Here is a 16,365-nt window from a genome sequence, read left to right on the forward strand (position 1 = left end):
TCCTGAATATGATGAATGTCATTAGGCACAAAAAAAAGGAACGCCAGATTTGTGCAGTCATAACAGCAGATTGTGAAGTAACATCCTCAATAAACATAATTTTAATAGTAGATGGGTATGATCATAAATAAAGAATTGACCAGTTTCATATAATTAGAACCAAGTAAATGTATAGAACATCTTAACGATCAGGCTAAAATCTATAATCAACAATGCTTTTAAGGTATTGAGTGGGTATTGATACACAAGTACTGTCCTCTTGAGGACGGGGCTAACAAGGTCAGACCAGTGGAGAAATGTGTCCCCCCACACTGATGCCATCCTTTGAAAATGCAGAGTGACAGCTGCTAGTACCTACTTTAGAAGTGAGACCCCCAGTCTATTTGTAGAGTCACAAAAAAATTAGTGCTGCAGCAAAGCAAGAATGGACTTGCTGGTTAAAAGTCCCCTGTGACTATAACAATTTCAGACAATTTATATAAAGAAATTGAAATGGAGAGGGATAACAATGACTTGGGTTCATACTGAGTGAAACAGCTGCTGAACATTCTTTTTTGTTTTTTCCTATTTTAACCTAATAATGGCAAAAAAGTCTGTTCTATGTCCATGACATATTATATATGTACACCTGTATGTCCATGACATATTATTAATAGTCCATGACTATGTACACCTGTCTTAATCTGTAGTCATTTGTAGTTTATACTGTAGTCAGCAGTGTTGGCTGCTACTGACTTCTCCACACTACAGTTGAGGTCAGGCTCTTAATTTGAAAGACTGTCCCAGCCCTCAACAAAGCAAGAAAAGGAGAGAAGAGAGGAATGAGGTGGTGGGAACCTTGATTCATAAGTGCTCAGAGTTTCAGAGTAGAGATCACGGAAATTAGTGTCTCTCGCAGTAGGACGTTTGAGCAAAGCCTTGTGGAATACTCAGGGAGTTGTGATACACCATGGAGGCTAAGAATCAGGGAATTCCTGATAACGGAGGCATGCGGGTGCACCAGAATGTGGTCCAGGAGAGTCAGAATGGTGAAGAGACAGAAGCGCCACTCCTTAAATCTCCAAGGAGACGTAGTGACATAAAAGTCTACAAGGAGTTTTGTGACTTCTATGCTCGCTTGTGAGTTCACATTTCTCTCCAAGTTGAATTTTGTCATTATTTTATTTGTGCTGAGAGTCACAGTGTTATTATAGATGTCAGCTACACAAAACCATAATCAGGGGGACACAGCTTCAGATCTAGTCATTCCATGCAGGTACTGTAATGTATCAGTGTAGCTTAAGTCAATAAGACTTTGAAATAATTTCTTCACTCAGATTGCAGTGGGTTTTTCCTTCATTCTGTGTCTCTTAATATGCTATTAAAAGACTTCTTTAGTTAGTAAAGGAAATTAGATAGCAAACAGACTTGTGACAAAATGACAGACCTCAGTTACAGTGAAAGGAAATTTTCATATATGGAGTTTTTCACATAATTATAATTTATTATAAGTAATATGGGGGGGGGGGGGAAGAAAAAAAAGAAAAGAAAAGTAATTTTAGAACTGGTTACACATTTCTCCTCCTGCAGCTAAAATGGTTTGGTCCTAAATGACCTCAGCAGGTACTTTAGTCACAAGTGCCCCAGTAGCATGCTACTGAGGTGTCAACTGTCATATTTATAGAACTAATTGTTTTTATTTTGGGAGGATAAAATCATTAATTCCATTGTATCCAGTTAGCAGTTATGTGATCCAGTCTTTATAATGAAGTATGTTAACATAAACAGTGTTATTCTGCCCTCAGTTTCCATAAGCAGATATTATGAACCATGCATGAGAATGTTCCTCTGGTGTCCAGCGAGGAGCTTGCTGCAAGTCACTAGCACCTAATTTGTTTTATAGTTAGTTATATTTTTCATATTCAATATTTGCATATTATATTATCTATAATAAAAAATATTATAAAAGGACAATGAAGCCTAGATTATCAGTTACAACCTGCATTAAACACTGAAGAAAATAAAATATCTTAGAACTATTGTTGCTTTAAGCTTAGCTTTACTCTTACCTTAGTTTTAGCCTACACACACATTTAGCTTTACTCTTACCTTAGCTTTATCTTATACACATTTAGCTTTACTCTTACCTTTAGCCAACAGACATTTAGCGTTACTCTTATCTTTAGCCTACAGACACGTTTAGCTTTACTCTTAACTTAGCCCAATAGAATCACATTTAGGTTTACTTTAACCTTAGTTTTAGCTTATAGACACATGTAGTAGGCTATGAGCTCTTGCTCCTTTTTTGTGCTTTTAAAAAATGAAAACTTGCAAGTTTCATGCTGTTAGTGGCAGTTCTCAAGGTCATGAAACGATTTATACATGATGGTGTTAGATTTTGTGAACCTGTTCTGTGTCCCTCCTCTCAGGAAGGTAAACCAGAATTAATCAATGCAGCCTCAGAAGCTGCAGTGTGAATAGGGTGTGACTTTTCCTAGAGCATCACAGGAAACACTAATCAATTTCAAGAACAATATCATCAAATTATAATTAATGATGTATCCCAGTCTTCTGAAATGTGATGCAGAAGAATGTTGATGTTAGGCTGTAGGATTTATTATTATTTATTTATTTGCCATGGCAGACTGCTTTTGCTTTAGTGTCATCACCTGCAGTGCAAGCATTTCCGTCAAAGAATATGGAACATAAACAGCTGAACTAGGCAAGTTTCAGTACCTACAGTTTTTAGTGAGAAGTGGCAAATCTAAAACTATGATGAGGCAAATCTGGTTTTCTATATAAAGCAACAAGCAGAAATTAAATGAATAGGACTCACTAAACCAGTCAACAGCCTAACTCAAGCACGCTATGATCTAACGGGAGGGAGCAAGACGTAAGAGCAAATAGAAAGCGTATTTATTCTCCATCAAACAAAGGAACAATGAGCAGAATAGTGAGCTGGTTAAGAAGCAACAGGAAAAGCAAAAATACGTTGGAAGTAAAGGCTCATGGCACAATGTAATGCCACCAAAGTCCCAAGCTCTCTACAGTTCCCAAAATGCTATTAGTCACCCAGTTAATAACCCAGCCAGTCAGACAGTTTGTCAGGTCATCACCAGATTAACAGCACCTGTTTTACTCACAGAGTATTTAAACCTGCCTACTCCTTCTTCCCATTACGAAGTATTGCCTCCAGTTTCACTGAGCATTATGAGTGGTTTCTCCTGTCTTGCCCTTTTGTGTACCAGATCTTGGGTTTTGCATTTTCTCACTATTGTCTCTTGCCTGCCCCTTCAGATTAGTCTGCCTGTTTTTTTATTGCTTTTTTTGGTTATTGATTCAAACTGTATTCACTCCATGATTGTGCTTATCCCTGATCTCACTTTCCTGGCTCTGACCCTGTGGCTTTTTCTTTCACTACTGATTTAGATTACAATAAAACCCAAACCTCTTATCTCCAAGCATCTGACCCCATTTACCCCCATTACACACAGCCCATCTCTTAGGCACTATACTGACAAGCAATGCAGCATTGGATGGCTTTAAATAAACAGGGCACAGGTGCTCATGATTAGTAATCAGGGGTTCGGGAGAAGGGCATGTGTGTGTGAGAGAGTTAGTGAGTTAGTGGGCGTGTCCCTCTGTCTGGGTGAGCATCTGACAGATACAATGACAAAAAAACAAACAAACAGGTTATTACTTTATTTTTGTGGGACAGTTCACTCTTCCCCAAACAGAAGTGTTTTGAGTATTTTGAAAATATAAATAAATACATAAATAATTATTTTTATATATATATATATATATATATATATATATATATATATATATATATATATATATATATATATTTATTTATTTATTTATTTATTTATTTTAAATGCTGTCCACAGTATCATGCTACAAAACAGTAGGATTTTTGTCAAGATTTTTTTTTTTTTTACAAATGTGCATTAAAATTCTATGTATTATATTAATCATGTCAACCAAATGATTTGTTTTTGTCTCCACAGCAATATGGCAAATGCTCTTGCTAATGCTATTTGTGAACTTTGCAAGACTGGCTTTGCCCCTGCCGAGAAAATTGTAAACAGCAATGGAGAGTTGTACCATGAACAGTGCTTTGTATGTGCACAATGCTTCCAACCGTTTCCAGAAGGGCTATTTTATGAGGTAGGTCTGCTGCTTCTTCTTGCCTTTTACAAATATTGGAGTCATGCATTTACCATTGTGTCTTGATTTATCATAGAGATTTACAGATTGGTACAAGTGTAGCAGGGCAGTGGTAGCTGACTAGTCATCGGACAGTTGCCAATTAAAGCCTCACCACCACCACCAAGTTGTCACTGTTAGGCCCCTGACCAAAACCCTTAACCCTTAAGTTGTGTTCAGTTTTGAGTCGTTTTGGATAAAAGTGTCAACTAAATGCTGTAAATGTGGCGACCTAAGCTTCTGAGGGTGTGCTTCCTCCCCGCCAGCATTCAAACATCTTACTCACCACTCCATTAGGCTACAGGAAAATACACTGCCTGGCCAAAAAAAAGGTCACACTCTTAATATATCGTTGTATCGCCTTTAGCTTTGATTATAGCATGCATTCGCTGGGGCATTGTTTCCACAAGCTTCAGCAATGTAACAACATTTATTTCTGTCCAGAGTTGCCTTATTTTTTCCACAAGATCTTGTATTGATGGGAGATTTGGACCACTGCACAAAGTCTTCTCCAGCACCTCCAAAAGATTGTCAATGGGGTTCAGGTCTGGACTCTGTGGTGGCCAATCCATGTGTGAAAATGTTGTCTCATGCTCCCTGAACCACTCTTTCACAATCTGAGCCTGATGAATCTTGGCCTTGTCATCTTGGAATATGCCCGTGCCATCAGGGAAGAAAAAATCCATTGATGGAATAACCTGGTCGTTCAGTATATTCAGGTAGTCAGCTGACCTCATTCTTTTGGCACATAATGTTGTGAACCTAGACCTGACCAACTGCCCCAGATCATAGCACTGCCCCCACAGGCTTGTATGGTAGGCACTAGGCATGATGGGTGCGTCACTTCAGCTGCCTCTCTTCTTACCCTGATGCGCACATCATTCTGGAACAGGGTAGATCAGGACTAATCAGCCCACATGACCTTCTTTCATTGCTCCAGAGTCCAATCTTTATGCTCCCTAGCAAATTGAAGCCGTTTTTGCCGGTTTGCCTCACTGAAAAGTGGTTTTCTTAAGGCTATACAGCTGTTTAGTCCCAACCCCTTGAGTTCCTTTCGCATTGTGCATGTGGAAATGCTCTTACTTTCACTATTAAACATATCCATGAGTTCTACTGTTGTTTCTCTACAATTTGATTTCACCACACATTTAAGTGATTGCCGATCACGATCATTCAAGATTTTTTCCGACCACATTCCTTCCTTGAAGATGATGTTTCCCCACCATCCTTCCACTTTTTAATAACGCGTTGGACAGTTCTTAACCCGATTTTAGTAGTTGCAGCAATCTCCTTAGATGTTTTCTCTGCTTGATGCATGCCAATAATTTGACCCTTCTGAAACAGATCTTTTCCACGACCACAGGATGTGTCTTTCAACATGGTTGTTTAACAAATGAGAAACTACTCATTGCATCAGTTAGGGTTAAATAACTTGTTGCCATCTGAAACATAATCACCCATGCAGTAATTTTCCAATGGGAGGCTCTTATCTATTTGCTTAGTTAAATCCAGGTGGTGACCATTTTTTTTGGCCAGGCAGTGTAAATATTCACAAGTTTTGTTAGTCATGAAAGTAAATGTGAGAAATGACTGTTTCTAATTCTCTCAATGCTGTGAGAGTGAGTGACAAGTGTATTAAATCAAATGTGAACATGTGTAAACACATTAAATATGTAATATTTATGTTAAACATTATGAGCTACTGTAGCTCATCTAGTAGAGCAGGTAGAACAAAGTGCAAGGCCATGATTGATGTGATTCCTGGGAAATAGCTACACTGTCATTGTAATGTACAGGACCAGAATAAGATGCTTGCAGATATTAGATACGTTCAGTTTTATTGACAGAGGTATAAACCAGAATGGGATTTGTTAGCCATGCAGAGGTCTAAAACCAGTGAGAGGACAACCAGAACACAAGGGCCAGGCAAAGTGGGAATCGCAGAAACAATCCGAGACAAAACAGACATACCAGGTAGGAATCAAACAGAGACGAAAACCAGGTAGCAAAGCAGGTCAGTAACTGGAGAGACAAAGTGTGAATGGGAACTGACAGGTTTAAACAGAGAGGACATAAATGAGGGACAGGTGGAATAAGTCAGTAAGAGGCAGGAGAGGCAAATCTGGTGAGCCTGTGACTATTGGAGGATCTGGATTGAGCGACAGGAGAGCTGTTATTGGGAGGATCCTGGAAAATGGAGTCTAGACTAGGGGGTATGACAGTATGGAATTCACACTTATCGTTCTTTATGTATAGATGATTTTCTAAAAAAATGACTAAAGACTTGATGAACATATGTGATGTGTAATGAGATCAGGGGAGTTAATTAAAATGTCATCAATGTAAGCTATAACAAAATTAGAATCTCACGGAGGACATCATTGATGCTTGGAATACCGAGGGGGTGTTACAGAGGCTGAAACGCATCACCAGGTATTCGCAGTGTTCGTATTAGTGATGAATGCTGTTTTCCATTCGTCCCCCTCCTTGATGCATATGAAGTTGTAAGCACTTCTGAAGTCTAATTTGGTGAAGTAGGATGCTTCCATGTAATTGTTCTAGCACAACTGGAACTAACAGCAACGGATAAGGATATTTTCTTGTGACTGTATTCAGACCACTGTAATCTATGTATGGTCTTAGTCCACCATCCTCTTTATTTACAAAGAAAAATCCAGCCGCAGCAGGTGACGCGGTCTCCTTTAGATCTCCCTTCAAGAGGATGTTCAAAAATGGCACAGAATTCTTGCTCAAAGTAGCTGTAAGATGCAGCTTGCATCTTTGGCCACACAGCTTTGGCCCAGTCCAGAGCCTTGCCTGATAGTTGTGAGATCACAAACAAGATTCATGCTTGGTCTGAAGCAGGAGGGGAGTTGTTAAAGTATAAGGAGCACTGTGACAGAAATCCCATCCAATCATTGGGTTTGCCATCATACTTGTCAGGCTTGCTGACCAGGAAAGAGTCCCCTATCTGGTCAGAAGTAACCGCAGCCCCTTGAGTGTTCTGTGAACCAGCAGGGGAGTGTAGGGACTTGTACTGCATTGTCACATCCACTGCCCTTTAATATTACACTACATCTGCTTATAGGTGCAATTTACACATAGTGCCCACAGACACACCCCTTTGGTTAGCTCATGCCACATATAGCATATATCAGCAGGTCTTGCTGTAAATGCCCCCTCAGCTAGGATCTCACTTGACACAGAGCGGCTCTCAGCATTTTGCAAGATGGTCTTATCCAGAACAAGTTCCATATTTATCAGAATATCAGTACATGCACTCCCTAGGAATCAGCAGGTGTTTTAGCCCCCGCTCTACCTGCATTGCTTGACCTGGTGATTTAGAGGAATAATGTTCCAGAGAATATCAGGAATACAATCTCTATAGGTGTTTTAAAATGTATATTAAAGACAAATTAGTTTAGCCTGCTTTAGTCTTTTATTTAATCCCATTTTATTCTATTTCAATTTATTGTTTAGAGTTTGTACTAATATAATTGCATTTACATTCTTGGTCTACAATGAAAACTGACATTTAAATAAAGATTATCATTATTATTATTATTATTATTATTATTATTATTATTCATGCTTCTAGGGGTTATTAGACTGAGATTTTGACTGGAGAGTTCTAATTGTGGTGATCAGCACAAGTCTATCTTATGTTTGTTTATTAAGATTACATTTTAATTTTGACCTGGCCTTCAGAGTAAAACAGTGACCAGTTAATCTGCTTTGTTACTTTCAGTTTGAGGACAGAAAATACTGTGAGCATGATTTCCAGATGCTGTTTGCGCCTTGCTGTAATAAGTGTGGTGAGTAAACGTACATTGCTAAGATTCGTTTGAATAAAGTTTTGGCTTTTACATGTCTCTGCACTAGTGCGCTCTGCTTACAGGGGAGTTCATTACTGGCCGTGTCATTAAGGCCATGAACAGTAGCTGGCATCCAGACTGTTTCTGCTGTGATATCTGCCTGGCTGTGCTCGCTAATGTTGGCTTTGCAAAGCATGCCGGCAGGTGAGTGCAGTACCATGTCACCACCTGGCTGTAAACATCAGGATGACTCACCAATTTGTGCTGGGGTGGAAATGGTTAATTTTATTTTCTGAAAACTAATATAAGAATAGTGATATAGCAAATCTGACACTGGGCTTTTACACATATGAGGTTTTTAAGAAAGAGTTTTAAATCTGTCTTCCTTTCCTTTCACTGCTTCATGGATTTTTAACTAGATGACAATTAGACCAAATTAAGGAAGCAGATAAAAAATTTTTTAAAAGGTTGAACTTAATACATTTATATGCCACTTTTACTTCCTTATTAAGAGGGAGGGCTACCAATTTGACAAAGCTTCACACCTTTGACAATACAAACCTTTGACCATGAGAACCTTCAACCATTAGAACAGGTCTTATTATGTGGGATTTACTATTCTTACTCAACCTCTCACAGACCTCTGTGTCGCCCATGCCACAACCGTGAGAAAGCCAGTGAACTTGGCAGATATATTTGCCAGAAGTGTTACACCATCATTGATGAACGACCTCTTATCTTCAAGAATGACCCCTACCACCCTGACCACTTTGGCTGCACCAAATGTGGGTGAGTATGAATATCTAGCTTTTTTTAGTCAGTCAGACCAAACATCTTTTTATATTCGCATAAAGGATTGGAATTTATATTGCCTAGTCTATAATTTAACTACTGGTCATGTTAGTTTAGGATGAATAAAGCCCTTATAATATTAGATAAATCATCCTATAACATGCAGCTGAGTGTTATATTCCTGAAATTATTGCCTTAGTTGAGCAAGGCTAACAGGCTAATGACAGGCACGTCTCCGTTACACCTCTGCGTCACGCCTGCCGGTCAAACCTCTGTGTCACGCTTGTGTGTCACACCTCTGCGTCACGCCTGCCGGTCAAACCTCTATGTCACGCCTGTCTGTCACACCTCTGCATCACGCCTGCCGGTCAAACCTCTGTGTCACGCCTGTCTGTCACACCTCTGTATCACGCCTGCTGGTCAAACCTGTGTGTCACGCCTGTCTGTCACACCTCTGCGTCACACCTAATAGTTCTTTTAGGTCTCTGTATGTGTTTACCTTCTTTCTACCCTCTATTATGGTTCTCAGTAGACTGTCCTGCCTTAATGTGTCACCTAGCCACTGCAACTCTTTTTCTTCAAATCAGCCATGACAGCCTGGTCATCTCTTAGTCTGGTTGGTTGTATCAGATGGCCGCCCCCTGTTATCCAGTCGTGCTCTTCCTTGATAGCTTCTCTTATCAGTGTAACCACTATTTAAAATGATATCAAACTATATGTTTCTTTAAATAAATACCTATAAATTACAATAACTTTGCATAAGTAACTTGTTGAATTGTTTAATATTTTCCAGACTTTATTGTGGTTGTTTATGTTGATGTGCTTATGTACATGCGTCCACAGTAAAGAGCTGACTGCTGATGCAAGAGAGCTAAAACATGAGCTTTACTGCTTGCCGTGCCATGATAAGATGGGTGTGCCAATCTGTGGAGCCTGCAGGAGACCCATAGAAGGCAGGGTGGTCAATGCTCTGGACAAGCAATGGCATGTTGAGGTAACCACGTAGTTTCATCACCCAGCATCTACTAATATTATAGACAGAGTGAGAATTTCTGATTCAGGAGAGGAATGTATGTAGTTGTTTGGTCTGGGTAAACATAAAGGTTACACTATTTTTAATCCCTTGTGTATTTACCTTGTTAGTTCCTTGTTGTATTCGGATCTTGATTAGATGCCTATGGGGGTGTATTGGAACAACTGGAGGAGGTAAAACAGGTGAACTGCTAAAATGCAATCTGATCTTCATCTGTCTTAATAATAATGTATGCTCTTATTTAATAGCGTAAAATAAGAGTAATAGCACCTCTGTTGTTCAGTGTCTTTCTTATCGACTCGTACACAAACAAGGTTTAGAGACGTTTGCAGATCTTCAGTGTGATGTTTGTGTATATAATTTGTATTATGACTTACATGGAGATGAGATCCTACTGTAGGAGCCATTCAGAAATCCATATAATTCTCAGCATATGTCCTAGCCAATACAGTAAGTGGAAGTATGAAACACTTTGGCTTGGTGAGTCACTGTGGCGACGTTTTCTCTCTTTTCTTTTTTCTTACCCCAGCCCTCTTAAGTTCTCTCACCCATACGCAAGGGGGGCTCAGCCTCTTTAATCAATTCAAAATGTTTATAACTGTCAATTCAGTTAATTTTATCAATTGTCTGGTAGCTTCTTTTATCAGAGTATTTTTGTGAAGGTACTGGGGCTTAACACACATGTATTCTATGATACTATATATATATATATATATATATATATATATATATATATATATATATAGTGAAAGACTGACATAAAAGAAAACAGGCTATTGCCTATTGCTTTAAAGTAAAAAAAAAACTGTAAACTGTAATATTGTGATTCTTTAACTGACAAAACTTCAACTCAACTACAGACATATATTTAAGCAGGTGAAAAAACACATTCATTTCTGCTTTCACTTCACGATCAATACCGTTTTACTGGAAATTGTTTCTGTCATACAAATAAATATATAACTGCCTCAGGTTGCATAGAAACGTCACAGAGGCGGCAGGAATTATTACAGCCTAAAGTATTTATATGGTGATTTGGTGAAAAATCCAATGTAGATATATAATTTCTGTGTAGGTATATAATCTCAGTGTAGGTATATAAAAGTGCATTTAGCCTTTCATGACCGTATGAAAATAGGATACATGACTTACCATTCTGTGCAAAAATGGGTGAATAGATAAAATATGAATGACTGGATGAAACTTTTTCAAAAACCTCTCTGACTTCTACTTTTGAACCAATTTTTTTTTTTAATTTTGTAAGCTTTTCCTTGTCAGGGTGCATTTTTTGGTGCGTCTCCAAGTCTACCTGATCATTTATATATCATTTATAACAACTACATAAGCTAGCCTGTTTAGGACAATCAACAGCCACACTTGTGTGTGTGTGTGTGTGTGTGTGTGTGTGTGTGTGTGTGTGTGTGTGTGTGTGTGTGTGTGTGTGTGTGTGTGTGTGTGTGTGTGTGTGTGTGTGTGTGTGTGTGTGTGTGTGTTTGTTTGTGTGTGTGTTACAGCATTTTGTGTGTTCTAAGTGTGAAAAACCATTTCTGGGCCACCGGCATTATGAGCGCAGAGGTTTGGCTTACTGTGAGACACACTACAATCAGGTAAATATCTAAAATAATGATTATTTTTAATTTTTTGTCTTTTAAAAAAATGTATGCCTTTCTGTTTTCCACTGTGAACACCAGTGCATGTGTGTTGCTTCAAATGTGAGAAATATAAGATACATTTGTTCTGTAGAGAGACAAACTTTCCGATTTTTTAATTATAACTACCTTATTATTTAGCTTACATTAGTTAATTATAACTACCTTATTAATTCCAGCTCTTCGGGGATGTCTGTCACCACTGCAACCGAGTCATTGAGGGAGAAGGTATTGTTTTGAGCAAGTGTGCTTGAGTTCCATGTATGCTATTTCTTTGATTTTAGCTGTGACTTTATTTAACATAAATAATAGATCATTTGTCCATATTTGTCCACATGCATCATATTTCAGAATAAAAACAAATGTATTATTTGGAGACTATTATGTCTAATTAAAAGGATATAATGTTACATAACCATAAGAGTGTTATAAAGTGATTATAATGTACAGACTTTGTATTGCAGTATTATGTTTATTTTCAGTTCCATTGGTTTTTCCTTTCAGTCATTTCAGCACTGAATAAAGCCTGGTGCATCACCTGTTTTTGCTGCTCCACCTGCAGTAGCAAGCTGACCCTAAAGTACGTTTTCTCGCATGCTTAGTAAAGAACATCATTGTGTCTAAAATTGTGTCTGTTGTAAACCTATAATAGTCATTCCTAGCGTAGATGTTTACAATAATAAAGAGAGACAAGTAACATTTTTGATGATCTATCACAATCCTGAGAAGATACAGTTCCAATTATGATACAGAATATTTTATTTAGATTGACCTCTTAAACAGTATCTCTGGCATTAACATAATTTTATGTATTTAATACTTTTACCTTAAATTACTTAAAAATACACTTCCTCTGGTCTCATCATTACATGAATTTATATCCATGTCCCAAAAGCATTATACTTTTTACAAAATACCATGTATCAAAAAAAAAAAAAAAACAGAAATAGTTGTGCACATGTCTAGTGACTCTTGGTAGAGCCAATCGATAGGTAAACAAATCAATAGCACAACAGTTTAACTAAGCAGCTAACATAGTTAACAGAGGCTCCAGCATGACTAACAGCAGGAGGGAGCACTAGATAACTGGGGAAAAGGTCCATGGCATTAACCTTGTAAAGAACCTGAGGTAAAATCCCAGTTTTTCTTCAATTTTTCCATCCCTTTTTATTACTCTACCTCTGTTTTGTTGTGGTGTCTATAATCAACCAGGGATAAATTTGTGGAGATTGATCTGAAGCCTGTTTGTAAACAGTGCTATGAAAAAATGCCAGAAGATCTGAAACGTCGTTTAACGAAGCAGGAACATGACTCCAAGGACCGAAAAAAGAGGACTGGTATCTGTTTGTGATTGTCCTGCACTAACTAACTGGTTAGTTGTGTTTTCCTTTCTCTCATTTAAAAATTTGAAAAAATATTTGTTCAGTGCACTATCAACTCTGAATAACAAACAATGCTAATATGTATTTTCAATTTACAGTAACTTAAATTTCATCTTTTTTCAGGATTAGCACAATTCTTCAGATATTTTCTGCTGATATATTCTTCCTCATCTGCAAGATGGATTATAGCAACACTTATTTGTCACTCTTGCTAAACTATGAATAAGAATGAATATAAGAGTAAGATTAATATTGATAATTAATTATATAAAAATCAAATGTATGTAATTTTAAACAAATAAAATGAGTGTTTAGCTGTTTGTGGTTGCATGCCAAGCGGACGTGATTAGGATTATGTTATGGTTGGGTTATGGCTGGGTTGGGATTGGGTTAGGATAAGAGTTAGGGTTGGGTTATGGTTGGGTTAGATATGGGTTAGTGTTGGGTTAGGGTAAGGGTTAGGGTTGGGTTAGGTTATTGTTGGGTTAGGGTTAGGGTTGGGTTAGGTTATGGTTGATTAGGGTTGTGTTAGGATAAGGGTTAAAGTTGGGTTAGGTTATGGTTGGGTTAGGGTTAGGGTTAGGGTTAGGGTTAGGGTTGGGTTATGGTTGGGTTAGGGTTGGGTTAGGTTAGGGTAAGGGTTATGGTTGGGTTAGGGTTGAGTTTGCGTAAGGGTTAGGGTTAGGTTAGGTTATGGTTGGATTAGGATTGGGTTTTAACTGGGTGTTCTAGAGATCCCAGAAGAACACTGATCACCACTGTGATCACCAGTACCTTTACAGGAACTGTTAGGGTTAGCGTTAGGGTTACATTATTAACATTACTAACCCTAACCTTTACAAGAGCTGTTTCAATAAACAATCCTCCCTAGGCCTTTTGTTTAGTGATACGGCCCACATTTATCTATGAAAAGTACCTTTAAAAGTAAAAGTCACAAATATCTGAGAGCATAGTAATACCAAGGTTGTGGGATTGATTCCATGGTAGCATATGTACTGTCATACTAATAAATATGTAAGATGTGATATATCTCTCTCTCTCTCATTCATATTGTGTAAAAATACAGACCAAAAAATCCAATTATGCAGTAGCTTCCCAGGAATGAGAAGAAAAAACTATTTTCTCTCTGTGGCCCAGTCCACATTAACACTGGAAGATTGGGTATTTCTGAAAACACAGCCCTGGTGTTATAGTGAGCATAAGGGAAAATTCAGTGTTTGTGTAGTGTGGATTTTCAAAATAGGTTTTGCATATTATACAAATTAGCAAAACATCCATCCTAGCAGAAATTGATAGGCCAAAGCCAAGGATTAAGGCAAAAAAAGAATTTAGAGTCTGTATGTGCATTCCAGTCATTTTAGCAGTTCCACGTGAAGTGGATTACACAAGGAGCTCTGACATTTTAACAGAAATCTCACACCAATTATGTCAGAGCTGTAAATATATCATAAATCTTTGCTGAAAACTATCAATAGCATTGATGTAATCTGTTCAGAAAAGTTGCCAACTCAAAATTAATTTAGCTTTTTGACCTTTATTTAGATTCAGAAGTTAAACATTTAATGCTGTAGCTCCACCTTCAGGCTGATGAGGGTGCCTGCACTTGAGTGTGGAGTTTCATACATACCCTTTGCTCCAAGTTTTGTTCTGGGCCTTATGATTTGGGCTGCACAATTCATTTTAGCAGAGAAAAATGTTCTTAAGAAATGAATATGCATTTGATCCCTAAGGAGGTGCATGCATTATGCAAGGAAAGGAACACACTGAAGAAGGTAGAGTTGAAGAGATAATCCCGCCCCAATATGCAAATATGTGATACTGGGAACTAATAAAAATGAATAGGTTTGCCAGGTAACAAGTGTCATACAAGTCTATCACTGATTACAAAGAGCTTGTTTGTCAGCACAATGCTTAATATCGTTTTACTGCATTATGTTAAATAAATCTACTTGACTGTGTTGTATATCACAAAAGAGTAAAGATGGAGGGGGTGTCTAAAATAAAAAAACAGAACATCACTGTTCAGCCTACAGTCCTGCACCAACAGTCTCAGAACAAAATGCATGGCAAATAAACCAATGAATAAATTGCACCTAGGCCTTCAGATAAAAGTCTGGGTAAAGATTTGGCAAAGTACTTAAATATTGTGGGTTAAGTGGTTTAATGATAGTGAAAAAACAAACTAAACAAATCTTGAAGAAAATGTACTGGCTTTTAAATTTAGGGTTTTATTATAGCTTATAAAGATAACATTAATGAATGTTATACATATGAATTTATTCAAAGATATGCCAAACTCAACAATTCATTTTAAATAAGTATTAAATAGCTTGTGTTTCCAACCTTTTGATTATTTAAGTTATAGTATATTTTGTTGATTAGGATGTGTATTTGTAAAAGCCCTAGTAGCTGATTCTGTGTGGTATGCAGCTTCTTTAATAAACACACTGGGCTTGGGTGATAATGTAAATAAACAAAAGTAGTTTGAAATTTGCAAATTCAGTTACAAAGTACCGTATATGAGGGTTCCAGGGATTTTCATCTGTTTTCTTCATGTGACATTTTTCTTGTAGCTGCTATGCAAGCGATCTGCTGCATCTTCATGTGAGAGCAATGAGATTAAAAGAGGGCAATTCTTAAATTGTAAACAAGTTACCAAATTAAAGAAAAGATCTGATTGAGCTCTTATTAGGACTTGTAACTAGGATACAATAGCCTAAGTAGCCGACTTTACTGGAGGGGCAGACAGCATCAGAGTCAAAAAGAGACAGAGAGTCAGGTGAGGAGCAATCAACAGCAGGGTTAGGGTGAACCACGAGGAGTGAAAAGACAAATGAAACAGCACAGAAACAAAGCAGCCAAAGGCAATGTAGCTAAGATATCTGCATACTTGGCAGCAAACACAAGAGACCTCACAACAGGTACAACTTTAGCAGGTTTTAAATGAAGGAAAACAATATGAGACAGGTGTGAAGATGTGTCCAGTAGTCAGGGAAACGGAAGAACCCAAGGTTAATACAGGAGACATTTACATTTACATTTACATTCACTGTATTTGGCAGACGCTCTTACTCAGAGTGACTTACAAAAGTGCTTTGTCATTTCCTCATAGAATACATCCTTGCCAGTACAGTAGGTTAGAGTCCAAGATACCAATGAACTAGAATACTGTTAAAATACAGGAATCAATGCTGATACCTAGAAGTGTGAAACACATATAAGCTCTATAACAGACAACAATCAGTACAATAAACAATAAGTACTAGAGTTTCAGTTAGTTAGCATAGGAGCAGTCAACATCAGTGTGATAAACAATACCCTACAATAAGTACTAGAGTTTCAGTTAGTCAACATAGGAGCAGGGTCAGTGGTCATTTAAATATTCCACAAATAGACGGGCCTTCAGTCTGCATTTGAAGACTGTAAGGGACTCTGCTGTCCAGACAACAAGTGGAAGATCGTTCCACCATCTAGGAGCCAGGACAGTGAACAGAGACAGGACA

At 37.8% G+C, this 16,365-nt stretch overlaps 1 protein-coding gene across 2 annotated transcripts; it reads left to right on the plus strand.

Moving 5' to 3' along the window:
* Window positions 1-785: 785 nt before the first annotated feature.
* LOC113574617 (LIM and senescent cell antigen-like-containing domain protein 1) lies at window positions 786-13,300 on the plus strand. Of its 2 annotated transcripts, XM_035534209.1 has the most exons (11): window positions 786-1,119; window positions 3,993-4,152; window positions 7,940-8,006; window positions 8,090-8,210; window positions 8,646-8,795; window positions 9,642-9,792; window positions 11,346-11,438; window positions 11,660-11,708; window positions 11,985-12,060; window positions 12,693-12,852; window positions 12,986-13,300. In XM_035534209.1, exons 1-10 carry the CDS (start codon window positions 950-952, stop codon window positions 12,829-12,831), a joined length of 1,176 nt encoding a protein of 391 aa, XP_035390102.1. In that variant the 5' UTR covers window positions 786-949; the 3' UTR covers window positions 12,832-12,852; window positions 12,986-13,300. The 2 variants fall into 2 exon arrangements, with proteins under 2 accessions (XP_035390102.1, XP_035390103.1); XM_035534210.1 differs by lacking the exon at window positions 12,986-13,300 and having other exon boundaries at window positions 12,736-12,846.
* The last annotated feature ends 3,065 nt before the right edge of the window (window positions 13,301-16,365 follow it).

Source organism: Electrophorus electricus, chromosome 2 (assembly GCF_013358815.1).
Source record: "Electrophorus electricus isolate fEleEle1 chromosome 2, fEleEle1.pri, whole genome shotgun sequence".
Classification (NCBI taxonomy): Eukaryota; Metazoa; Chordata; class Actinopteri; order Gymnotiformes; family Gymnotidae; genus Electrophorus; species Electrophorus electricus.